Below are 25,112 nucleotides of genomic sequence, written 5' to 3'. Positions count from 1 at the left end.
AAAGCGACGGCGATAGTCGGGATCTCCACCCGGACCTCGCGTATCGTCCGGAGCCCATCCTCGGCCACGTCGGGTCGCCCGTGCCACGCATGAGATTGCACGTCCTACGGAGCGAGAATCGACGTGACTGGTGCGCGCATAGTCGTGGAGAAGTGACGCTCCCCTTCGCTAATTAGAGACGGCATCGCGGATCAGTAGGACTTTCATGCTCGAATATTGAATCGCGTGGATGGGTCTAGTTCCCGTAGCTCGCGATGCAGAATTATAGAGCGCGCTGCAGGAAGCTTGGGGGGAAAAAGAAGTGCCAGTTCCAACACACATAGACCATAACCGGGGACATCGCGCGAGGGAGAAAGAAGGAGAGAGTTCTAAGCGATTCCCGTGCAGTGCGTGCACGTAGGCATGCATTGAAACGTCGTGGACACCTTGGGAGTTTCTTCGTTGAAATCTTCTGGGAGGAAGGGCTGAGGTGCACCACGGAAGGATCGGGCCGGAGAAAGCTTGGAAGGAAGATCGATGCGTACGGCGATAATCTGCTGTGTAATGTTTTATCAGGTGCGCTGCCGCGGAGAAAGAATCTGTTCATCGGTAAGGAATAGGCGATGCATAATCGTCGAAAAGAGAAATAATGTTATGTCCGTAACGAGCCTCGTAGGGAACCGTACTCTGAGTGGGGGCAGAATCATTTTCCTGGCGGCCAGCACCATTTTGTTTGTTCTTCTTTTAATTGGCAATGACGTAATATGGTAAACTCGTCGGGCATAATGGAGCCCTTCGCGTGGCAACTGTTCGGAGGTTATTGAAATTGCTAGGGCAGCTATGTGGTACGTTACGAGCGGTGATTCGAAGTACGATGAAGTATTAAACGTGCATTTACGGTCGTGGCGTGTATCGACGGAAAAAAGGCGAAGGAGGATGAAGAATGGTGGAACGGTTGGGGGGGGGGGAGGGGAGAGAGAGGAAGAACATGGTGGCTCGAGAATATCCATTTCGTTGCCTGTGCTCGTTGGAACAATCGAGGATTTTATGTGTACGTGTATGACGTGGGCGCTTCGCGCGACACTCAGTGCCATATGCTTTGCTTCTATGGTTCACGGCGAAAATGAGTTTTGCTCGATTGAACGTTCAGACGATGGATATTCGAGCTCGCAATTAGTTTCTCGTTGTGCTATGCCGAGGTAGTGGCTTTCGAAAATATAGTAGATCCGAGTAATCTGCGCCGTACTTGGCGGAGATTTAGTGTAGCAGTACCTAAATAGTACGTCTTAAGTGATTAACAGATGCATTCGTCTAAACCTCGCATCAGATTTATGTAGTATTTTATTACGTGCCTCGAATTGAGAAAAGTTGAAGTGAGATTTACCTACAATCGAATTGCAACGTCCAAATTAGATTTTCTCCCCGAAAAGCATTCGCTGAAATACGGTCTTAAGTCTCGACGACGCAATAAGTTAACGATACTGTTAAGTGTCCGTTTACTTGGGCGACTTAGGATCGTTGTACAAACCGATACCAACGGAATATTACAGTTAACATCAACCGATCGTTGAAAGTACTGCGCGTAAAACCCCCTCAGGCGAGGAATATCGTCGGATGCAACGGTCGTGGATATCGTTCAGCCGCCATGTTTGCTACCGAGCTGCTATCTGCCGATGATTTCGAATCGCTCAGACAGTGTCTCCACCTACTTCCTTTCTCTCTCTCTCTCTCTCTCTCTCTCTCTCGATCATGAAGCTACGCACGTTAGCTCGCAAGTAAGATGTGACCAGGGAAACGTCTCGTGCGGATGTTTCTTCGTCGTTGCAGCCAAACCGAACACGAGCCGCGCGTATAAAGCTCGATGAAACAGGGTCATAAAGCTGGGTACGTAGAAACGACAAGCTTAAACGAATGACAGGGCCGAAGAAAGTCCGTTGGGCATCTCAATTTCGCTGCGAAGCATCGCCGACGAACGTTGCAGAATGCTTGGGATTCAGTCTGAGTCCGGATTTAACCAGCGGTTCCGTGCTTTAATCTGTGATTCTCGCGTCGAGCGTTCCTCCGACCTCGTGCAGGTGCATCAAGTGCATCGATCTCAACGGCACGGATTTCAGGGTCGAATTTTACGGGACATTGGCGTAGTTTTCGAGCTCGAGATCGGTTCTCCTTTGTCCAGACATCGTGACTCGACGCGTAAGTTCCTCGAGGGATGCCCACTGCGCATGTGCACTGGCAGCTCATAAGCGTAAATATCGTAGAATTTTATTAGCGACGGTTCCTTTTGATTTAATCGCCAATTCAGGCACGCGGCAGGGAATTTTTTCCCACGTGGATCGATTTCAGTGTTACTCGACGTTGAAAAGTGATTTGGTGATTTAGTGCTTTAGTATTGAGTGGCGAAGATTCAGAGAGGATTTCAAGAGCAGCTCAAGAACCGGCGCGTGTAATAAAGAACAATTCTCTCGCGTGTGCTGCGAAGGTATACAACGCTTGAAATTGATACATATACAGGGTCGCATTAAATCCAATGTAATGTAGACGGACGTCGATCGTAAATTGTATCTCTGTATTGTAATGCCTGTGCGAGCAACTCTTTTCACAGAATATCTTGAGAATAAAAGTAGTACGCATGAAACGACACGTTCCTTTCTTTCATGTATGCGCATCTGATGTAACCGTCCGACGTTATTCTCGTTATCGATTACCCGCTGCAGGACACGTGGGCATTAATGAGTTAATGCGGAGACGGTCTATAAATAATGGCACCGAGCAAGTTGCAACGATAATTGCGCGAGATTCGGGATGGCAAGTGACGAGCAATGTTTGTCGCGAAAGTTCGCGATGCGAGAATTTTTATTGCAAACGTAATTACGTAACTACTGACTGGAAACTAGAAATTGCCTAGTAACGAGGAAGTATAATGTAACGTGGCGGATCGTATGACCAATGTTACAATGCAGTCCTCGATTTTAGTAATACGAGGACGCGGAGGAAGATAAATGACACTAGGAAAAAGTTGAAAGTCGAGGTTGCCTTGGAGATTTCAAGAAATCGATCAATTTTAAAACGATTGATTGTCACATCCAAGTGTATTTCCCCCTGATGATTTGCAGGTTTAAAATAAGCCCCCCCCCCCCCGCCCCCCCACGCCATAATTACCACGTTTTTGACTGATTTTGTTGTACAGTATGCCTGTTTAAATGTTTCTCTTTCAGATCGATAAGTAATTAAATGCAGGCAAATAATAACGTCAGTGATCTTAGGTGACACTTAAATACACAAACATTAAACCAGTTCTTGCCTTCGAAGTTTAAATACGACGAAAACAGTAATTAAATACGAGATAAAAGAATTTCATTAATATTTTCCACAGAGTAGATTGAATAAAAGCCACTGGGGAGAAATAAATAATAACTAATTCTGTAACCGTTGATAAAATACATTTTTACAGATTGCCGAACAAAACTTTGGCGCCGACGTTAGAAGTCATCGCGATAAATATACAGAGTGGTTCGAAAGTGTCGATTATTATTTAGCTCGTTATGTTTGTTTTGCGTTTAGGATCCGGTTTATACAGTTAAGCTAGGCATACTGTACGAAAATTGTATCTATATTAAGTTGATTAAGCTAAGATTGAATGGGCGTCGGATTGAATTGCAAATAAATGAGGGATATGTAAGATTTCTGGATGAATCGTTCTGATAAATGGTAGAAGTATAAAGGTTTTCTTCCCCCTGGCGCAGGTGAGCGACACACTACGAACAAGATGGACGAGTACGACAAGAAGTTCGCCGAGATGCAAAAGTACATTCCGTTTTTGGAAGCGATGATAGAGCGACTGCAGAACGTTAAGGACAAGTCGCGGGAGGTCCAGCTGCAGAAAATGCAGAGCCTTCACGGGATCCTATCTAACAGCAAGAGAAAGTACGTCTCGCAGGTGCACAGCACGCGTAAACCTCTTGTCATTCGCTTATGTTTACCGATACCGAGCAATGTCTATGCGGGAGTCCAACCACGAATTTCCAATTCTTTGAATATTTAATGAGCCGGGATTTGAACGGATTTGGAATTGGAAATTCGAACTTTCGCGTCTATGTATTTGGCGAGAGAATTCTCTGGAAATATGTAATTGAAGGATGTTAAGATGTAAAAGGGAATTAACGTGGATGTCTTATGCGTGAAATAGGCTGAAGATCGAGACGCTGCAGCGCTGCGAAGACGTTCTGCAGAAGCTGCACAACAAAGTGGAAAAGGTATATATAATAATCGTGGTATACAACGTTGCTGTTGTGCTACACTGAATTTTCTATTAAAGGCGTATTTTCTTTTCTAAGATTGCAACTATGTGTACAATTGGAATTTTGGTTCAAGTTGGGAATTCAGTGAACCATGCGGCAACGTTTAGCTTTATGCTCTGTATGATTTGATATCGTACTGTGTTCACAGATGAAAGATATAAATGAGAATCATCGTGCGTTTCTATAGGAACCAGGAAATTGCCGTTGTAATCATACTGAATATTTGCAAATGGATTGTAGCTTTCCACCGGGGGCGGATTTGGGTATGGGCTAAGTAGGCTGCAACTTAGGGCGACAAATTTTGGGGAGCGTTCAATTTTCGAGAGCAATAAATTTTGGGAAGCTGCAAACTTTAGGAAACGATAAATTTTGGGTAATGACAAATTTTCAGCGAAAGAAATTGGAAAAGGTTTAAACACTGAGGTTTGAGACAACTTTAAAAACAATACGAGTTGTATTGAATTAATTTTGAAATTGTCTCGTCGACCCATGTAAATTAAAGTATTTGATGATATTTCGCGGAAAGGGCGGCAGACGCGAAATTTTCAAATCCGCCCCCGTTTTCCAGACTCAGAGATTAGTTACAAAGTTTCATTTGAAAAGGGAAATTATCCTGAAACGACTCCTTTATATCATTTCACAAGACGCAGAACATTATGTCACGTGCTTCATAGAGCAAACGTAATACTTGCACCCTAGTTTTTGCTGCTCTGTGGTACCCACTCTGTATTCATATCTTTTTTTATACGTCTCTGTGTTGCCACGTATATGATTATACTTTACGTAATCTGCACATTGCATTCACACACTTGCATTCGATCACTCTCCTGCAATGCGGATCAAGTTTACCTCGGAACACGATACTTGCACTTTAAATTTTAATAGAAAAATTAGCAACAATGTAGGCCTCCACTGAACTTATGAAAGCTCACCGAAGCACAAATAATCAAACGAATGCTTTTGGACTCTTTTGTTTTATCTCTGTACTGCTCCATCTCCTTTTTGGTTTCACGTAAATGTAGCCGCTTCGGACTCCTCGTTCTCTTTATATTTTTGAATGTTTACAGGCTTCCGTAGTGCATGTGCTGTGTTTTTATTTTAATCATTCTAATCCGACACGAGTTTCAGGGAAATACGCCAGGACTGCATTTTCCAAAGAGAAGCGACCCGAGCTCGGCTCAACCCTCGACGTAAGTGTCACTCACGTAGGACTCCAAGAACTCCAGAGTTCCCCATAAAAATCTTACCCAACTGCCTTGCAGTGCAGCAGAGGACACCGCTTCCGAGCAGAGCAAGCCCGCGAGGCTGCATCAGCCAGAAGACGGTTCAGAAGAGAAAGCGGTCCACGAGACACCAGCCAGCCCAAGCCCGCCCGTGAGTCCCGACTCTGTCTCCCTAGTGGCGCCGATAATAATCCCCACGGAGCGGAGCGCGGACTTCATCGACACCAGTAAACCAGCTAGCCCGGACCCAGTCGAGACGCTGCCGACAAAAGCGCCCATCATCATACCCACTGAGCGCACGAGCAAAAATGCGGACGATATCACTTTCTCTGAATGGGAGATGCTCGAGGAGAGCGAGAACCAAGCTGCCAGGAGCAAGACCTGGCAGTCAATCGTTACTTCCGGCCACGACGTGTCCGCGGCGATCAAGATGGTCGGGAGTAACCTGCCGCAAAAGGACAGCAGGTCCCACGTGCCAATACCGATAACCTCGTCTAGACACATACCGACGGTACCAGTTCCCTCCCTGGGCGGCTCCAGGCGGCTATCTTCGGTGCTGGAGAAGGGTAGGATGCTGGGGGTGTCTCTGGAGCCGCCTGACGCCAGGCCAGAGTCGCCAGTGAACGTTCCCGACGTCAGACTAAAGTCGCCGGACCCTGAGATCCTGTACCCTAAGCACAAGAACACTTCGCCTAGGATGAAGGAGGCGGTCCAGAGGCCTGCCGCCACGAAACCATCCGCGCCGTTGTTGCTCTCGCCGCCGCCAGTCTCTGCCGAGCCTCCGTTGTCCATGGAGGACCTGGCTGAGCTGTTGAACGAGGAGGGCGAAGGCAAGGCGGAGAAGAAGAGCGAGAAAGTGAGGGACGAGGCGGGGAAGTTCAAGAAGCTGGAGCCTAGCAAGGATGCCAAGGCGTCTAAGCCTTATGTACTGACTCAGGAGGATATTGACAGTGAGAGCGAGAGGCGTTGGGAGGAGATAGACAAGCACATAGTCAAGATGACTAGCAGGAAATGCATAATCCCCGCAAAAGCGGAAGCTCCTAAAGTTAGCGAGGCTAAGGGGCCGGGTAGCTTGATACACGGCTCGAGCTCGTGTCCTGTTAACGTGGAGAAGGTGGTGGACAGGAATCGACCGCCTTCTCCGGGCTCGAAAATGGAGCCCCGTTACGCGGACAACTACGAGAGGCATCCTCGTCAGCTGCGCGACGGCCACAGTCGACTGCCCGACGAGAGCATGCCCAGCTCCGTCCCCATGCATCACAGTGGGCCGATCATGCCGGAGGAGAGGAACCCTCTGATGTACCCCAGGCGCCAGGGGAACGTCGCCCCTGAAATCGTGCCGCCTAGAATAGACACTGAGTGTAGAATGGAGGGTCCGGAGTACTTCAACCGACAGATACCGCCGAATCAGAGTCACTGGACCCCGATCAACGACTTCGGAGGCAACCAGTGGCCTCCGCCCTCTACTTTCAACGCTATGCCAAACTCCCCCGCGCAACCCTATCCACACCCCATGGCCATGCACCAGGAGATGTGGAACGTAGGTCCGCCCAGAGAACCGATACTCATGGACCCCCATCAGGCTAGCGACGGACAGATCAGGCCTGGCCAGTTCCCTGCGAACATAAACCCTGGTATCAGGCCGCTGATGAGCCCAACCGCGCGTCCTCAGGATATCGCTCACATTCCCAGACCAGAGGAAATGCCCAACATCGACGTGCCCAGCGTGCCAACGATACAGCCTTTGATCTCTCCCACGAGGTACCCGGTGGGTCCGCAGTACAGGAACTTCCAGGGAGAGAATAGACCTTATGATGCGAACTTTGACAGGACAATTGAGTATTCTCATCAGAGGCAGTCCTGGGACTCCCCAGGAAATCGACCGACGGATGTGCCTTACAGGCCGGAGAACGAGGTCCCCTGTGTCCCCGCGGAAGTGCCGCAGGCGCCATACACGAGGCCCAGCACGCCTTGCCCTTGGAGCAGAGACAGGGACCGTGGCGGCGGCAGAGGTCGTAGCGGGTATTATAACGAAAGGAGCAGAGGAGAGCCTAGGAACAGCTTCAACCGCGACGCACGCAGACCTGAGTGGGCTAGGGAGAGCCACGAGTGGGATACTTGCAACAGATTCGGCAGAGACACGAGGAACGTGTCTGACCGCGATCCTCGAGTGCGGACGGAGCACCCCCCGGTAATCCAGAGCCCTAGCCAGCCGAGAGACAACGGCGCTGCCTCAGTTAGGGATCCCCGGTTGGCTAAGGATAAGCATTTCCCTGCTGCCAAAGGTAAAGAGACTAGTTTCAACGAGAGGGGCCCCAGGAAGCGCACCGCGGCACCTCAGTTTTCACCGTCGTTCAGGAAAGCCAAAGAGAAGCTCAAGTCCCCTCCCAAGCCGTCCGAGAGCCACAGGCGCTCGGACACTGAGAAGCAGGCGCAGGAGAAATCGCCGAAAGACAAGATGCAGTCGCCTTTGGAGAGCCTGTATGGTGTTATAGATACTAAAGCGAAGTCCGCTCAAGGCTACTGCCTGCAGAACTTCAAGATCCCGAAGATAAAGCGCAACGAATTCTTGGAATCGCCTACCTCTAGTCATAGTCTTGACGAAGGGAAGGCTGCTGAGCCCGTTGAGAAGCAGGACGAGAGAGCGAGTAAGAAGGGAAGGGACAAGGACGATGCTACCGCTGAAGTGAGCAGCAGCAGCGATGGGAATATTCTGTTCGAGGATTGGAACGAAGGTGGAGGTCTTGTTGATAATAGGAAGGAGGAAGCGAAGGAGGAAGAGGAGACTCCCATTGAGCATGTGGAAGAGAAGAACGACACTTGCCTTGGGGAACTTGATCTGATTAGCACCACTTCCTCTAAAGCTCCTGAAGATACAGAGACGTCTAAGAAGGAGGACGTAGAGCCAGAAGGGTCGAAGCCGAAGGAGGAAGTGACGCAGGAGTGGATCGAGGCTTTGATCAGGAAATCCTTTGAGCACGGCGAGGGGAAGAAGTTCGTCGAGCAGGCGAAGTTCATGCAGAAACTGGGGGAGGTGTTGCAGGCGAAGAAGCTGAAGAAGATCAAGAAGATCATCGAGTCTGAATCCGAAAGCAGCAGCTCGGATAAAGATGACACTTTCGAGACGAAAAAGATTCAAATGAGGAAGAAACGGCGAGTGATCGTGTCGGACAGCTCTGACGAAGAATCCCTTGCTGAAAGGTTGGGTATCTTGGCCTCGTCGGCTAAAGGATCGACGCAGGAACCGTCTCCGAATGATCAGAAGATCGACGCGAGTAAGAACGCTGAAGAGACGACGTCTAGCATTGAATCTTCTGACATTACTGTATCTAAATCGGATGGCACACAACGAGCCCAAAGTATTGCCGAAGAAGAGGAGCCGAAGGGCGAAGAAGCCAATGTAGAGGCGCCAGAGACTGCGGAGGGCAAAAATGAGAGCAAGAATGAAGAGCAGGTGGAGGACAAGGACAATGCTTCTTCCAAGGCACCCAAAGCGAAGGCGAGGAGGAGAAACTCTTTGGAGATGCTCCAGGAGGACATCAGGGAGATGTTTATCAGCGACGACGTTGTGGCAGCGACTGGCCACCGATTGTGTCGCACGCAGAAGGAAAGCCAGCAGAATGTTTGCGCGAGCACCTCGAATCAAGGCACACCAAGCGCGAAGAAGGACGAGCCGAGTAAACGGGACGCGGAGGCGAGTTCAGACGTCGAGGAGCCTCTGGTTGCTTTGTCTAAGCCGAAGAAAGCTTCTAAGGAATCTAGCAAATCGAGAGGCAAATGTAAAAAGGAGGCGCAAAGAGTAACTAGACAGCGCTCCAAGCAATACAATCAGAGCTCTGACAGCGAGGAGGATCAGCCTTTGGCCTTGAGGACTGAACTGGCTCTGAATTCCGGTACCTTGTCCAGTAGAGACTCCTGCAACGACGAAACTGAAATGCTGCGAAGAAGCAAGCGTATAATTAATAAGGAGACCGTTAAAGAACCGCGCGTGCTCGTCGAGAAGACAGACATTTCAAAGTTGGACTGTTCCAGGGTGATGTTCGATAGTTCCTCTGACGAGAGCTTTGGGATAGATGTCTCGGAGCTGGCCGCTGCAGTGGACATATCTCTTCATCCTGATAAGTTGTCTGAGCCTGAAGTGGAACCACCGGCCAAGAGGAAGTCCAGCCAGAGTTCTTCTAAGAAAGCTACGAAGAAGAAAGAGTTGGCGAGCGAAGGAAAAGGTGACGATGGCTTCTTATCGGACGAGGAAAGCATCATTTCCGACATCTCCATGTCTAGCAGCGTTGCTTCCAGTAAGAAAGCGGGCTTTGGTTTGCCGAAACTGGACAGCAGCGCCAATGAAGAGCTGCTGAGTAACATTTTGGTGGGGTTGGTACCGTCCAAGAGCGATCTGGAGAAGGATACTTCAATGGCTGATAAGGGAAGTGACGCCGACATCGATGACGATGCGAGTGAGCTGCCCGTTGAGCCGAGCATTAGGAAGTCTTCTGCGAAGAAGAAGAAGAAGAAATGCAGTTGGCAGATGGGAATCCTGTCTAAGAAGAAGAGGAAGAAGGCTATAACATCATCGTCTTCGCCTAAAGGAGACTCCGATGCTCTGAACATTAGTTCCGAGCTGAACACTTCGGCAAAGATGGATGATTCCTCGGTTACAGATGAGAAAGCGGTGGACGGGACTGAGAAGCGCAAAGGCAGCCTCGAGGACCTTGACGCCAGCCTGAGTAATCAGAAGCTGGATAATTCTCTGTTATTGGATGATTCTGCAGACAGCAAAGAGAATATTACAGCTTCTCTGAACGAAGAGCCACTGGAAGTCAAGGATCTTATCTGCACGGAAGCTATCAGCAATGATGGGGAATCAAAGAGCGCAAAGAGTAAAGAACTAGACAGGTCTTTCTACGATTTAGATATAAATACCTTGATCGACTACGCGTGGACGGGGCAGGAGAAGTACAAATGCCTGCTCTGCTTCTTCACTGGTAAGAACATCGTCCATCATTACAAACTAAGCCATCCTGGAAAGGAGATTCTGATTTCAAGGCTGAAAACCGCGGACGCGCAATCGGCTATCCAGGATGCGAAGGATAATGACGTGGAGAACGCTTCCTTGAAACCTCTGACAGAGCAGACTTGCAAGTTCACTTGCAGGGTTTGCCCGTTCTTCACAGAGGGCGCCGCGAAGGTCGCAATGGAAGCCTTTTACGAGCACTGCACCACGCACACGGGAGAGTACAGGTTCAGGTGCAACTGTTGCCCTTACCAAGCTGTAGCCAAGTCCTCCATGAGGACGCATTACTACAAGGTGTGCCGCAAACTCAAGGATACCTTTAACGAATCCATCACCGAGGATGAGATTCCCGACGAGAACCGCATCTATGGCTACCTCTGCTCGAGATGCAACTACATACAATTGAAAAAGCGCAATGTGGAGGATCATATCCAACTGTGGCACCAAGACAACTCGAAGGCGAGTGTGATAAAGGTCAATATGTCCATCGAGTTTGTCAAACTAGCGCCCGCGGAGGTCTTGATCAGTGAAATGGTGAAGGTCGAAGAGCCGCTACTGAGTACAGAGAAGCTGGAGGGGCCAGTGATCGACACAGTAGTTTCTGTTAAGCAGGGCGATGATGCGAGCGAGATAAAGCCGGTGAAAAGTAGCAAAGTATGCGACGAAGAGAAGAAAGTATTTGTGGTCGAGGACGGGCTGGCGAAAGAGGAAGAGCCTGTAGAGGTGCGGTCTGATAATGAGGAGAAGAAGAAGCCACCGCAAGCCGACGGCGATTCCAGTCTACCAGCGGGGAATAATCTAAGCGTATTCGTTTGCCCGCCGGAATTGGAGAAGAAAGAAGTGGAGATACAGTTGGAGCGGAAGAGGAAGATGCAGGAGATCATTCAGAATATTGGCATCAAATTGCAGAAGGATACGTCCAAGAAAGGTCTTTCTATCATAGACAAGCTGAAAGACAAAATGAAGACGAATATAGTGGCGACGGGCAGTGAGAATGACTCCATCGTAGTTCCTGATTCTTCTAGTAAAGTCGCTAGCAATTTGGCAACTCCGTTGGATTCAACGACGACGACGACTGTACCTGCTGTACACGATTCAAAAATCAACTTGTCGGTCCAACAAGTGCCAGAAGAGGATAAGCAATCTGAGGATCCTGTTGCGATAACAGCATTGTCCAGCAAAGAGGGCGAGTCTGAGACTATGTCCGAAGCAGACCAATCAGAGTCGAAGGTGAGAGATCCACTGGCAACGTTGGATCAGAAGAAGGATGAAAGCGATGTAGAGAATAGCGATACCGAGAATACAAGGACCTCGGCTCCTGTTTACGAGTCTGATTCCAGCAGCGAGCTGTCAGACACTGAACCACCTACGGATGTAAATATGATCTTACAGGAGACTTCTAATATTAACGCCTCCTCTAAAGATCCAATGCTCACCACTATTCAAAGACTCGCTGCTCAGCTACAGGCTACGAAGCCACTCGAGGCATGCAAAGAAGAAGAGGCTTCTAAACCTGCTAAACCTACCGAAACCTTGTCTTTCCTTGGTTCTATTCCAAAACCACCGGACGTAGTTCCTATATCTAGTATCAAGCGGTTCATTGGGAAATTGCAAAATAGATTCCACGAAATATCACCAGACATGCACGAAGACGCTGACGCACCCAAGAACTTCATTAGACTGAGACGGCTAAGCGGAGACATGTTGTCTGTGACACCGCCAAGCGTTCAAGAAGACTTACTAGCCACGAACGGTGATAATTTTTCACACTCTTTGAACTATATAATAAAATTTATTTTCTCAGATTATATGTAACTTGTCGTATCTGCAGCTCTTTAACAAATATTTTATCTAATAGATGGAAACGAGGCTAGTACGCTGGGTGCGATGACCAGCGTATTAAAGGTGGACGAGGAAGAAGAGTGCTCGTTCTTGAAAATCGAGAACGTAGTCAGTCTCGCGCCGAGGGCTGACATTAATGCCACCGAAAGTCCCATCGTAAGTCCCACAACGCGCCGCTAAGTCAGACTTCCTTCCGCATTCCTCCCCATTGAATATTCAGAAGATTTGTCTACCTTCGTTTCAGATACACGACATTAGAAAAGCAGTCGAAACGTCTCCGATGAAAAGCAAGGGTGTATCTGTGTTAAAGAAATCTAAATCGCCTCTGATTTTAAAGAGATTGAATACCGTCACCATTACACAACCGTTAACGAAGACCATACAAGCAGCGCAGTCTGGCACATCGGATACAGTGAAATTAATTCCAATGAAGAGCCTCCCCGCCTCACCGGTTTCTGTAACCACTGCGCAGCTAACAACGAACTACATTCCAATTGCGCCCAAGTCTAAAATCATACAAGTAGATAACAAGACGCTATCGGTGCCGCTTTCCGTGAGTAAGAGCACAGTGGTGACCCCGGTGACTACGCGCACTGTGACTGTTGGAGGATCACCGCAGCTTTCGAACTTGAATTACAAGATCCTGAAGGTGGTTCGAACACCGACCATTCTGAAGCCAAGGGACACTCTGACTCCTGTTGGCGCGATTAAACTCAAGTCTGCGGATGCTTACAAGGCCATGTTGAAGACGACCAAGTTGACTCACTTGTACAAATGTATGGGGCGCGAGTGTCGCTTTACTACTGACACGTTGGAGCAGTACCAGCAGCATTATCTTCAGCACGCAAGCGAGGCCGAGAAGCTGAAGCTGTCGCCGCCTTACGACTTCCAAAACTGTGCCTATTGTTACATGGTGCTGAAGGACTGGAGCGAGATGAAGCTTCACATAGAGGATAAGCACACGCACTGCCGTTACCAATGCTGCTACTGCTTTTACAGAGGCATCGCACCATCGTATGTGCTGATGCATCAGGTACGGAGTCTGTTGCTTCTTCGACGCGAAGCTTTCTTTGTAGATTACATTATGTATCTTGTTTTGTTAATAGTCTATGTGCCACTCTGGCCATCATGGGATATTACTTGGGAAAATGCTGAAAGAAGTACCGATGAAGGAAGAAATCAATCGCCATGATTACGTGCAACCTTACATCTGCCAACATGGTATATTTTAAATATCAAGTATCTTAAGATTCGTGTATATTAGTGTATTCGCTGTGAATAACTGTGGAATCCTTTAACAGACTGCGGCAAGTTCTTCTACGTGCCAGAATCCTTTATGGGGCATTTAAAAGCCAAGCATGGGTCGCTGCTTTCCGCTTTCAAGTGCCACATGTGCCGTGTTACTTGCGCGAAGATAGAACAGCTGATTACAGTAAGCGATTTATTTCTATACGATGTTTATGCAGGGTGTTACTCTACTGATAGTCTATAGGACAGTGTTTCCCAACGTAGAGTAATAATACCTTTAGTGATAACTTCGCAGCGCTTCGAATCTGTATTGTATATGAGGCGACTAATTCGAAGCACTTTCAACATGACTGGAAGCTTAAAATTCTTGAAAGTCTTGATAGGTCTTCAAGTCATGTTTGAAGTGATTCCAAGTGCTCTGGATCCCATCAGTAGTTGGCATCCTTTCGTTTCCCATGTTATTTATTATTTATGGGGGGTATTCATCACCGTCCAGCCCAAACCGCTGACCCTAGAAACATGAATGTTTAGATCCCATCCCGAAGGGGGAAAAGGGGGTGAAATATGTTTTCTACGGACCCATTATTTCTTAGGCCCGATTAGATTTCAACTTGGTTTTTACTTGGAAAGGTTACTTCACACAAATGCTTAAAAAAACAATTTCAGGATTTTTCCCTAACCAACCCCTAACGGGGTGAAAAGGAGTAAAATGTGTTTTCGGGGATTTCTTGAAGGGAGAGAAGATCCTATAAATCGAACGAAAAATAGACACAAAATTTTTTCCATAAATCGCTTCTAAAACATTTGAAAAATATATTCTCAAAGTATCGATAATATAGCCTGGTGAGCCAGAGCGCCGCCGAGCGCCGAACATACCTAAAACGCATTTTAAACGCGTTTTTCTCGAAACCACGTGTTCAAAATTGATGCCGAGGATAACTCAAAAACTATTTGACCAAACAACTTCAAATTTTACACACTTTTAGTTTAGAATATTCCTGAGAATATGAATCACAAGGTTTAACTCACATATTCTTACAATTGGCACGTAAATTGATAAATAAATTATCGGTGTGTTTCACATAACTACCAGAGACGCTACAAACGGCGCCGTTTTGCATTTCGGGAAAAAAACTTATTTCAGATACTGCTTTATTTCTTTTGTATTTATTATAATTTTACTGTTATAAATTTTTTTTTAGCGCATTGGTATCTTTGCGAAAAATTCCCAAAAATTGATAGAAAAAAGCCGTTGATACGGGCTTTTTCCCTTAATATTTCTTAGGCCCGATTAAATATCAACTTCGTTCTTACTGACAAAGATTACCCACACAAATGCCTAAAAAACAATTTCGCGATTTCGCCATAATCAACCCCTAAGGGGGGTGGTGAAAAGGGGTGAAATGTGTTTTCATGGAGTCCTGAATATCTGTCAGGCCCGAAGCGAAGCGCGGTGATATTTTGCTAGTCTTTAATAAAACACCTGATTTTGCAGCATTATAAAACGCATGGATTTCACAAGTACCAGTGCCTCTACTGCTTAAGTGGTTCGGACTCCTTTAATGACATGCACGTTCACTTGAGCACATTTCACTGCAACCGGTTGCCTCGCATCCTCGAGCGATCTCTACCTCCGCAGGTAAACCGAATATTATTGAGCGAATCCTCTTTAAAATTGGTAGAAACTCCAACACTCGTCTCACATTTCAGCCAGTGCGTAACAAGGACGTGATAGACCAGCTCGTCATAAGGATACTGGACGACAATTTCAAGTTCAGCGAAGAAACAATTGACCGTGATGCAAAGAGCAGCAAGGAACCAGTCGCAGTAGACACAGTTGACACTCCTCCGTTGGACGATGCATCCTACTCGCAGCTGCCGAAGGATGTGAACATGCTGAACAAAGAAGAGAACGAAGCCTTGAACAAGTCGCTGTCCAGTTTATTCGGAGGCAGCAATAATCAAGCAACTTCGAGCAAAAGTAGCAGCGAAAACGCAGCAAGCGAGCCTGCTGATAAATCCACTATTCCGTCGGATAGAAATTCTGTAGACCCATTAGAAGTTTCAGTGGGAAGTTTCGACTGCACCGATGAATTCATTAACATGAACTTGCTCGATAACCCTGACTTCTTGAAGAACATTAGCAGCCATTCGAGCGACGCATACTTTCCGAACAACACAGCTGCGAGCGATAGCAAAGCGGAGGACAGCGACATTGAAATTGTAGACATCGTCGACACAGGGAGTACTACGATAAGAGATATAAAATACATGCCCGACTCAAGCAAGAAAGATAGCCCCAGCGCGAATGAAACTGCGGAGGCTCCCAGCCAAGAAGCTGACACGAAGGAACAATCGTACAGTGACGTGGAAAACTCCAGCGCATCCACCGATACCAATGGAACTTCCAGCAGCTCGGCTACGAAGGCTGACAAACCCCTGACACTGGAGGACATCAAAGATAGTGGCCTAATAGGCACGAAGTTATACAAGTGTGGCTACGAAGGTTGCGACCAGAGCGCGCAGTCTGCGGTGCTTTTGAGAAGCCACGTGAAAGAATGTTCCCTAGGTGGCGATAGTAAGAATTTAAACTGCGCTCATTGCAGCAAGCGCTTCATGAAGGTCGGATTCCTGTTGGAGCACTTGAAATTCCACGGGCTAAAGCGTTTCGGTTGCTCCTTGTGTAAAATGAGGTGCACGGTGGGCTACCAAGCGATGGCGCACATGAAAACTAAGCACAAAGCTCCTAACAGCAAACTGGTGCCAGCTGATCCGAAGAATCCATCCGTCGATGGCTTGTTTGTCGTGCACCCTCTGGTAAGTATATTTTCTTACGATAGTGCTGGATGTGGGTACAAGCTTCTATGTTCCTGCCATTTTACAGCGACAAGGGGGAGAGCGCAGAGGAAAGAAACGTAAGAGCACAAAGTCGTTGGAGAAGGAATCTGAGAAACTGGTCACTGATAACGAGAAGTTGTCCTTCAGCCCTGACGAAATAGAATCTCTGCCACGCCAGGCGATATACAACCGCGAAGTGCAGTGCGCCGTGTGCCCGTACACGACGAAAGTCCGCACCAACATTATCAGGCACCTGCTGTTACACGCGAAAGACGAAAAGGTGCCGGAGAGTGGCCCAGTTAATCCTGTGCCATGCCTTGATAAGAAGGAACGAATGTTCGACAAGATGGTGAACCTGGCGAGCAGCTCCCACCAAAATGGGCGAATGGGCGGGAAGGTAAAGGAACCTAGCAAAGACAACGACGATGAGTTTATCCCGAAGTTCGTACCAGAGCACAAGAGGTAAGCAATGTTTCTGTAGCAGCGAGACTTCGTCTGTTCGAAGACGAGCTTATACCCCATTGAGTTCTAACGATGCAATTGATCTTTACGATAGATACGTGTGCGGCGTAGCCGAATGCAATTATTTAACAGTCGACGAAGCGATGTTAAGGTGTCACTTAAAAGCTTTGCACTCCGAGGAGCAATATTTCAGGTGCCCTCACTGCCCGCAGCCGTCGCCCGAGGGATTAAACATAGCGATTGATAAAATGGGCGTTCATTTGAAGATGCATGATACCAGACTTTATAAATGTTCTCATTGCAATCACCATCATTACCATAGGTACCCAATGATACTCCGTACCGCGTATGTTTTGGAATGCGCAATTTCAATCATTGACCGTGTTACGAATATTCGAAGAGTGCGATTTCAAAACATTTGACAAGTATGACAGATGACATTGCGCCTTTATTGATTCCGTGCGCACGAGCGATGTTGCAGATACTTGTCAGATGTTTCAATGGCTGAAATCCTCTCGGGTTCAATTTCTATGCTGTCTAATAGTAACAAACACTTTACTAGACACGTCGTGGAGAGGCACCTGTCCGACAAGCACTCCGAGAAGAGGCCTTTCGTCAAGGTAATCAGGGAGCTGGAGAACACGGAGAACAGTCAGTCCGTGCAGGAGGAGGTCGAGGAGGAAGTGCCGGACCCGGATGGGAACCACTGGAAGTGCAACATCTGCGAGCACAAATGTGTCTACAAAGCGGAGATGGCGAACCACGCGACGACCGCGCACGACGAGAAGTGCCAGTACAAGTGTACACTGTGCCCCTTCAAAACCAGCGGGAAGATCATGTTCGAGCAGCATATTAACAGCAAGCACCACAACGACCCGAACGTCGATTACATCATGGTTTACCAGAGGATAAAAGGCGTGAATAAGAGAACCGTGGACAACGTCGAGCAGGGTGGGCAAGAGGAGCCTTTCGACACGACTCCCCTTTGGAGGAGGGACATGCCTCGCATCAGGCACATACGCGGGATTCTTCTGGAGGAGGACGAAGCGTCCTCGGAGTCTTCGAAGCCGGGGAAGAGAAAGAGCGACGTGGAGCTGGCCAGTGCTAAGCCAGCGAAGATAAAGCCGGGGAAATCGAATTCGTTGGACGACGCGAAACAAGCCAAAGAGAAATCCAAGAGATTATCGTCCTGCGAGAAAGTCCCAGGGGATTCGGAAAACTCGAACGAGAGCCCTGCCGTGGCCGAGAAAGCGAAAGAGACTAAATTTAAAACTATCGAAGACAATGATTTCAATGATTCGGATGTAGGGAGATTTGGCCCTTACGGGAAACCCGATGGTAATATGTACGTCTGCACTCTGTGCACGCAGTTTAAGACAAAGTACAAGCACGATATGAGGGACCATCTTTATAGAGAATTGAATTATGCAAGGTAGGCTTTGGGATTCGATTTCTTTGAGTTATCCGAGAGATATTTCTTTATTTGTGTAATGCAATGTTTTTCAGGTGGCACTGTAAAGAATGTGGGTATCTGTCCGTGAACCGCAATGCTCTGTTGAAGCACTTTACTAAGCGCCACAACGGGGAACGTCCCAACCACGAACCCTTAACGCCAGACGATGACATCGAGGAATGGGTACGTACAAGTTTAATCTACGCCTTAAGGCGCATTTGTGTATAGGCTAAGTAGGCTGTAGCCTACATAGTTGTGAACTTTTACTATAAAGTACTACTTAAAAATACTAAAAATTAAAATTAAAAAAAATGAAAACCGACTTCGAAAAAATAAAAATGCACTGAAAAGTAAAAAATAATTGTTTCCCTTATTTAATCTACGACACTCGTGTTTTTTAAGTCGACGCCTCATCTCATCAGTTGCACTGTGTAAATATGTCCGACTTAATAAATATGAGAGTCGTGGATTAAATATGGGAAACAATTATTTTTTGAAGTCGGTTTTTTTTAAATTTCTTTATCATGTAGTAAATTAGCAATAATTCATATCTGACTTGTCACATGCGGTGGTGCTTAAGGGGGTAGACACGGGTATATCTGAAAAAAATTCAGGACAATAATAACAATCATACGTACTTTCAGTAAAAATATAATTATAGTGCCAAGTCTGCTCGATACACAATCGGCATTTTTCAGCATTTTTTGGCGTTTTTTAGTTTTCACGGCTTGGTTTTTCAATTGAAAAATCTGAAAAAAATTCAGGACAATAGTGACAATCATACGTACTTACAGTAAAAATGTAATTATAGTGCCAAGCCTGCTTCGATACACAATCGGCATTTTTTGGCGTTTTTTATTTTTCACAGCTTGGTTTTTCAATTGAAAAATCTGAAAAAAATTCAGGACAATAATAACAATCATACGTACTTTCAGTAAAAATATAATTATAGTGCCAAGTCTGCTCGATACACAATCGGCATTTTTCAGCATTTTTTGGCGTTTTTTAGTTTTCACGGCTTGGTTTTTCAATTGAAAAATCTGAAAAAAATTCAGGACAATAGTAAGAATCATACGTACTTACAGTAAAAATATAATTATAGTGCCAAGCATGCTGCGATGCACAATCGGCATTTTTCAACATTTTTTGGCGTTTTTTATTTTTCACAGTTTGGTTTTTCAATTGAAAAATCTGAAAAAAATTCAGGACAATAGTAACAATCATACGTACTTTCAGTAAAAATATAATTATAGTGCCAAGCATGCTTCGATGCACAATCGGCATTTTTCAACATTTTTTGGCGTTTTTTATTTTTCACAGCTTGGTTTTTCAATTGAAAAATCTGAAAAAAAATCAGGACAATAGTAACAATCATACGTACTTTCAGTAAAAATATAATTATAGTCCCAAGTCTGCTCGATACACAATCGGCATTTTTCAGCATTTTTTGGCGTTTTTTATTTTTCACGGCTTGGTTTTTCAATTGAAAAATCTGAAAAAAATTCAGGACAATAGTAACAATCATACGTACTTTCAGTAAAAATATAATTATAGTGCCAAGCATGCTTCGATGCACCATCGGCATGTTTCAGCATTTTTTGGCGTTTTTTATTTTTCACAGCTTGGTTTTTCAATTTAAAAATCTGAAACAATTCTCTAATATGTGCCCCGAAAACAGAAATGTCTCTGATTTTTTTCAAAATTTTTCATCCCCTAGTATAGGAGAAATTCAACAAAAACCTGATTTCCTATTTTTGCCCTTTACTACCGTCCTGGTGGAGATACGAAGTTGAAAATTGCCACAAATGTTTCTTTTTTAATAAGCTTTCAAATGATTCATCGTGAGTCGAATTCGGTTCAAGGACACATTTTACCATCTTAACCGGCTATACCCTTTAGTGTACCTCTTTCCACTTCATGTTCTCCTGATACCTGATAAATACTTTTTGCATTATTGTAATATAGGTATCACTGAAAGTATGTAATTAGTAGTATAAGTTAGAATCTGCAAAATTATAATAATAACTCGACAATAATGCTTGGAAGTTGGACATGCTATTGTAACCAAGTACAGAGGAGGACATACTATACTGAATGATATTATATAAAAATGAATGAAAGGAATAATACTGGAAATAATCTCACTTCAATATTATATTTATTTTTAAAGTAACATATAGGAAGACTTTCTTTCCTTATTTAGAATAGAATACAGAAATAGCAAACAGCTCCCTCTCGCGTTCACCGGGTAATCGTCGATCTATCGGTATTACCATTTCTGTGCAGAAAAAAATGCTGTAATACCGACCTGCCGAATCGGCCAGGTCACGTGACGTGTCTACCCCCTTAAATTAGGTAATGCTTTTGAGGGAGAGAGGGTTCCGAATTTCTTACGCTTTCTTAGGAACGGGGAAGAGGGGGTCAAATATTTTTTTAACACTAGTTTTCAATATGAATAGCCTAAAAAAAAGAAGAGAGGGAGGGAAGAGTAAAAAGAGATAAATGAATTATATAAACCTTAAGCAGAATTTTAATAACTGAAGAAATGCAATGTAAAAAATGTTACGTAAGGGGAAGGGGGTTGGAATATAAAAGCTTACGAATTCTTATACGGGGAAGGGAGGGGGCAAGAAATCGCCAAAATTACCGTTGCGCAATTTAAGGACACGGCCCCTATTTTATTAATTTCGAGATTGTGGCAACTCTTTTGAATTAAAATGTTTGAGAATATTTCACGAAAAGGGCGTCAGACGCTTGTTCCAAATTCGCCCCAGGCCTTACCCATGTTTCCATTACTATTAGCGATCTAAATCCCAATATTTCCAATTGCAGGTTGGCACGTTACTGAAAAGGCAAACTCTTATGATAAAAGGATTGCTGTCCAAGCAAAGCACGAGTAACACAGATACTTCTGCGGTGACAAGTGGTTCCGGGACCAGCGCTAAAGCATCCCCCGTTAAAGCCGCTCAGAATACTTGGAGTAAAGCTGCGAAAGCTGCAAGTCTTTCTAACAAGCCTCTTAATCCGCAAGACAGTAAAGTTCCGGATACTCTGATCGATTTGGACGCGCTGGATGACAGCAGCAAAGATAACGAAGGTCTCGCGGAGGCTAAGGATGAAGTTCCGGTGAAGAAAGAGAGACTGAAGAACACGGCGCAGAGTAACAAACGTAAGTATCGACATCGCGTGTTCGAGTTACTAGAAACTAAAACCTGTAAAATGTTTCGCGGAGCAGGTGCCGAAGGGGACCGAGAGAAGACCTTAATTTGCAAACACTGCAACATGGCGTTCACTCGATGGCGCGGGTTCAAGCTGCACGTGCAATTGACGCACTTGAAGCGACTTGGCTTTGTGTGCCCCCACTGCGACCGCAGCACGAACTCTGAGTCCCTAATGCTTCAACACATTCGCTCCAAGCACCCTGGCTGCCCCGAAGAGCTCGTCCAGAACCCAGCCGCCGGTGGGCCGGAGTTGACGGACGAGTTCTGGCAGAAGGAGTACGGACTCGTCTTCCCGAAGAGGTCCAAGAAGCGCAAGAGGAAACTCAGCGAAGAGGAAGAGACTGCGGATGATACCTCGGAGCAGCCTGAATCGGAGGTGAAGTGTAACTTGTGCAGCTTCACCTCTAGCGATTTAACAGGTCTCAAAGAACACATGAAGGTGCACAGTAGTAGTGGGACTTTGAACTGCTCCTACTGCACATTCGTTTCCTCGACGAAGACAGAGTACTGGGAGCACTGGGAGCGCAATCACCCATTCACACCGTTCACGTTTGACGAAGCCTCCGCCGCGGAGTCGCCCAACGAGCCCGGGAGCGCCCAGGCTGATAAGAGAGTAATCATCGACGACTACAGCGACGACATAGAGGAGGAGCACGTTTCAGACATGAGGGACGACGAGTTGATTTACTGCTGCTTCTACTGCTCCTTCCGCAACAAGGCCCTGGACGCGGTGCAGAGACACTGGAGCTCGACGCATAAGGAATCGAAGCCTACTGACACCGTTAAATCAAAGTCGAGCTGCCCGTTCAGGTACAAGGAGATGCACGTGGCTGCGGACACGGTCCCCATGAAGGCGCAGAGCTCTAAAACTGAGGAGAGTCCATACGAGTTGTACCTGCAGAGGTCGCAAGGCGACGTACAAGAGGTGGAGTCGCACGGGGCGAAGCAAGACGGCTGGATCTGCCAGTGGTGCAACGAGCTGTGCGACTCCGAAGTGAAGATGAAGACCCATCACAGTATGTTCCACTCGCACCTGCCACTCAACTTCAAGAAGCGGGACAAGAACAAGCCAGCCAGGGGCTACGTGTGCCCCGAGTGCTCCTTCACCACCACCTTCGTCAACGTGATGAAGAGCCACGTGTCGAAGCACATAAACCTCTTCAAATGTAAATACTGCGAGAAAGCCTTTAGCTCCCCGACGCAAGTGTCCGCGCACAACGCCCAGGAGCACCCCGACTTAGAATTGAAGATAGAGAGTATACAAAACTACGAGGCGTTGCTGGAGAAGATCATGACCAACGTAAAGTGGCTGAAACCCACCGCGGGCGCTAGTACGCCTGAAGAGAAGCAAGTTCCCGAGTCGCCGAAGAAGAACCACGCGGTGGCTAAGAAGTCCACGGCGAGGCCCACTGTGCGCCCAAGTCTCATGCCTTACAAGGTGAAAGCGGTGGCTCGGAAGAGCACCAATCCTCACTCAAGATTTCTCGCGAGCCCCAGGGCGACTGAGAGGCACCATTCTCCAGCGAAAAGCAGACAGTTCTCCTACTACGGTATTCCCAGTAGTCCTATTAATCTGTCGAGCTTGAACACGTACATGGTCGTGGGAGGCCATCGAATGAAAGTGAACTGCACCACCCTAGCCCAATTGATAAACATTGACCCGAAAGTGGTGCTGAGAGATCTCAAGCACAACATGAAAAACTTAGCGGCGCTTAAGAAATCGAAGTGATTAGTGGAAGTCAAGGAGACACTGCTCCGTTCAGGCTATGGTTTCTCAGCCTGGCGAAAAAACCAGCGAAAAAACGATTCAGGTTTCAGTCGAGGGCTGGTTTAACTTACCTCGCGAATCATTGTTGAGACCATTAATAGCGTAATGGTTGGGAGTAACCAAAGCGACGCGCTGAATTGCAGGCCTGGCAGATTAAGCGCGTGTAAACAGACATCACAATCTTCGTCTTTGTCTATATTTTTTTAGTGTACATTTAGAAACGTTGAAATACACAGCAACCGAACATTCATATTCGATGTAGCATTGTGCTCTCCTCTTATGCACTGGTTCTTTTCAAAATTCTGTTACTTGATTAAAATGTAGATATAGTGCGCCTTACGGGGGAAGATCTCGAACCCGGGAATTCAAAAAATTATGAAACTTTGTGAATATGTAGGGGATTTTCTTCTGATTACAACGCAGTTCTTGTTTGCTGGCCAAATTCACTCTAAGGGAAATTAACCCCTGAAAAATTCGGTTATTTTTCGATTTCGTAACTTGCTATCCGTGAGAGATGGAACAAAAGTTTCGAGCCGGAAGTTATTTCTTTTAATTAGATCTATGAAAAAGTAAAAGTTTTACTATTGTTAGTTTCATCAGTTATTTTAACAATTAAAACTTTTACCATATGATAGATCTAATTAAAAGAAGTAACTTCGGCCTTGAAACTATTCTATCCCTTACAGATTGCGAGTTACAAAATAAAATCGAAAAATAGCCGAATTTTCAGGGGTTAATTTGGGCAGCAGACAAAAATTGCATTATACTCAGCAAAGAAATCCTCTGCATATTCACGAAGTTTCAGAATTTTCTTCCGTTGTTAGTAGTTTGCAAATGAGAATTCGTTACGTGGCTATCGGTGATATACTTTACGAACACGAACGGTTCCAATTAGAGGCCATCGCGCATTTTGGTGAAGAAATTAATTATTAATTAACTGCCGCCGCGCTGCGGTCATCAATTGTTTATAAACTTTTCGCGCCGTGCTATATGCTGGCGAGAAGTAAACCATACGTAAAACTTGTAATCAAAAGACGCAGTATTATAGCATGGGATTTGTAAATATTTCTGTACATAGAGTATTATTCGCTAGCTAGATGACTTGCAAAGACAAATACTGAATTTATTTATTTTGGAATATGTAAAGTTTCACGATATAGGGTTTATACGTTCTTATTTTACGAGCAATGACATGTACCACTGTTACTTTCGAATAAGTACTTACGCCGAATGTGGATGAATCTTCTAAGTTTCAGCCGAACGAAACGCTTGTTAACGAAAGAGAAAAATAAGAGAGGACTGCATGCATGCGCGACGCTGCGATTCGAAATGTTAATATGCAAGAGGTTCGATGTTTATCGATGCTAAACGTTACTTTTTAGTTATTAGATATCGCACTTATAGCAGGGTGAAACCTCGAAGAATATTGTTGTTACATATATCGAGTTGAGCTTCATAGTATTTTTTAGAAGCATCGATGAACATGAATTTTACAACATGCCGCGACGCTTAATCACGTGTATTGTCCGGTAATGTGATTGCATGTAATTCGCTTCTAATTGAATATTTACCAACGTTCGTAAATCCTTTGATAATTAATAGGAGGTGGTAAACGGGAAGGTTTGTGTGGAAGAAACAAGACTGAAGAGTGTCCTGTAAGTTACAATAGCTCGTAGAAAGTTTGTAAATAACGTGTAATATAAAATTTCACATAAATATTTTTGATTTTTATAATAAAAGTGGTGAATCATTTCTCTATACAGCTGTGG

General features: G+C 45.9%; 1 protein-coding gene across 6 annotated transcripts; it reads left to right on the top strand.

The window, feature by feature from the left end:
• The first annotated feature begins 265 nt into the window (after positions 1–265).
• LOC143376099 (uncharacterized) lies at positions 266–25,101 on the top strand. 6 transcript variants are annotated; one of them, XM_076825977.1, is made up of 17 exons: positions 270–588; positions 3,723–3,903; positions 4,166–4,232; positions 5,406–5,467; positions 5,540–12,264; positions 12,370–12,509; positions 12,598–13,386; positions 13,460–13,574; positions 13,655–13,785; positions 15,097–15,240; positions 15,312–16,418; positions 16,486–16,901; positions 16,996–17,223; positions 17,464–18,333; positions 18,408–18,537; positions 21,187–21,523; positions 21,587–25,101. In XM_076825977.1, the coding sequence occupies exons 2-17, from the start codon at positions 3,746–3,748 to the stop codon at positions 23,302–23,304; spliced, it is 13,137 nt and encodes a 4,378-aa protein (XP_076682092.1). In that variant the 5' UTR covers positions 270–588; positions 3,723–3,745; the 3' UTR covers positions 23,305–25,101. The 6 variants fall into 6 exon arrangements, with proteins under 6 accessions (XP_076682093.1, XP_076682092.1, XP_076682087.1 ...); XM_076825972.1 differs by having other exon boundaries at positions 271–588; positions 5,400–5,467; XM_076825975.1 differs by having other exon boundaries at positions 276–588; positions 5,400–5,467; positions 21,590–25,101.
• Positions 25,102–25,112: the final 11 nt, after the last annotated feature.

Source organism: Andrena cerasifolii, chromosome 13, assembly GCF_050908995.1.
Source record: "Andrena cerasifolii isolate SP2316 chromosome 13, iyAndCera1_principal, whole genome shotgun sequence".
NCBI classification, from domain to species: Eukaryota; Metazoa; Arthropoda; class Insecta; order Hymenoptera; family Andrenidae; genus Andrena; species Andrena cerasifolii.
The sequence above is the reverse complement of the archived record's forward strand: the minus strand, read 5'-3'. Positions and strand labels throughout refer to the sequence as shown.

Coding starts and splice junctions, on each gene's coding strand:
- LOC143376099 (XM_076825972.1), top strand. CDS start 3,746: ATGGACGAGTACGACAAGAAGTTCGCCGAGATGCAAAAGTACATTCCG. Junction 13,575..13,654: donor ACCTTACATCTGCCAACATG/GTATATTTTAAA, acceptor ATCCTTTAACAG/ACTGCGGCAAGTTCTTCTAC. Junction 13,786..15,096: donor AGATAGAACAGCTGATTACA/GTAAGCGATTTA, acceptor CTGATTTTGCAG/CATTATAAAACGCATGGATT.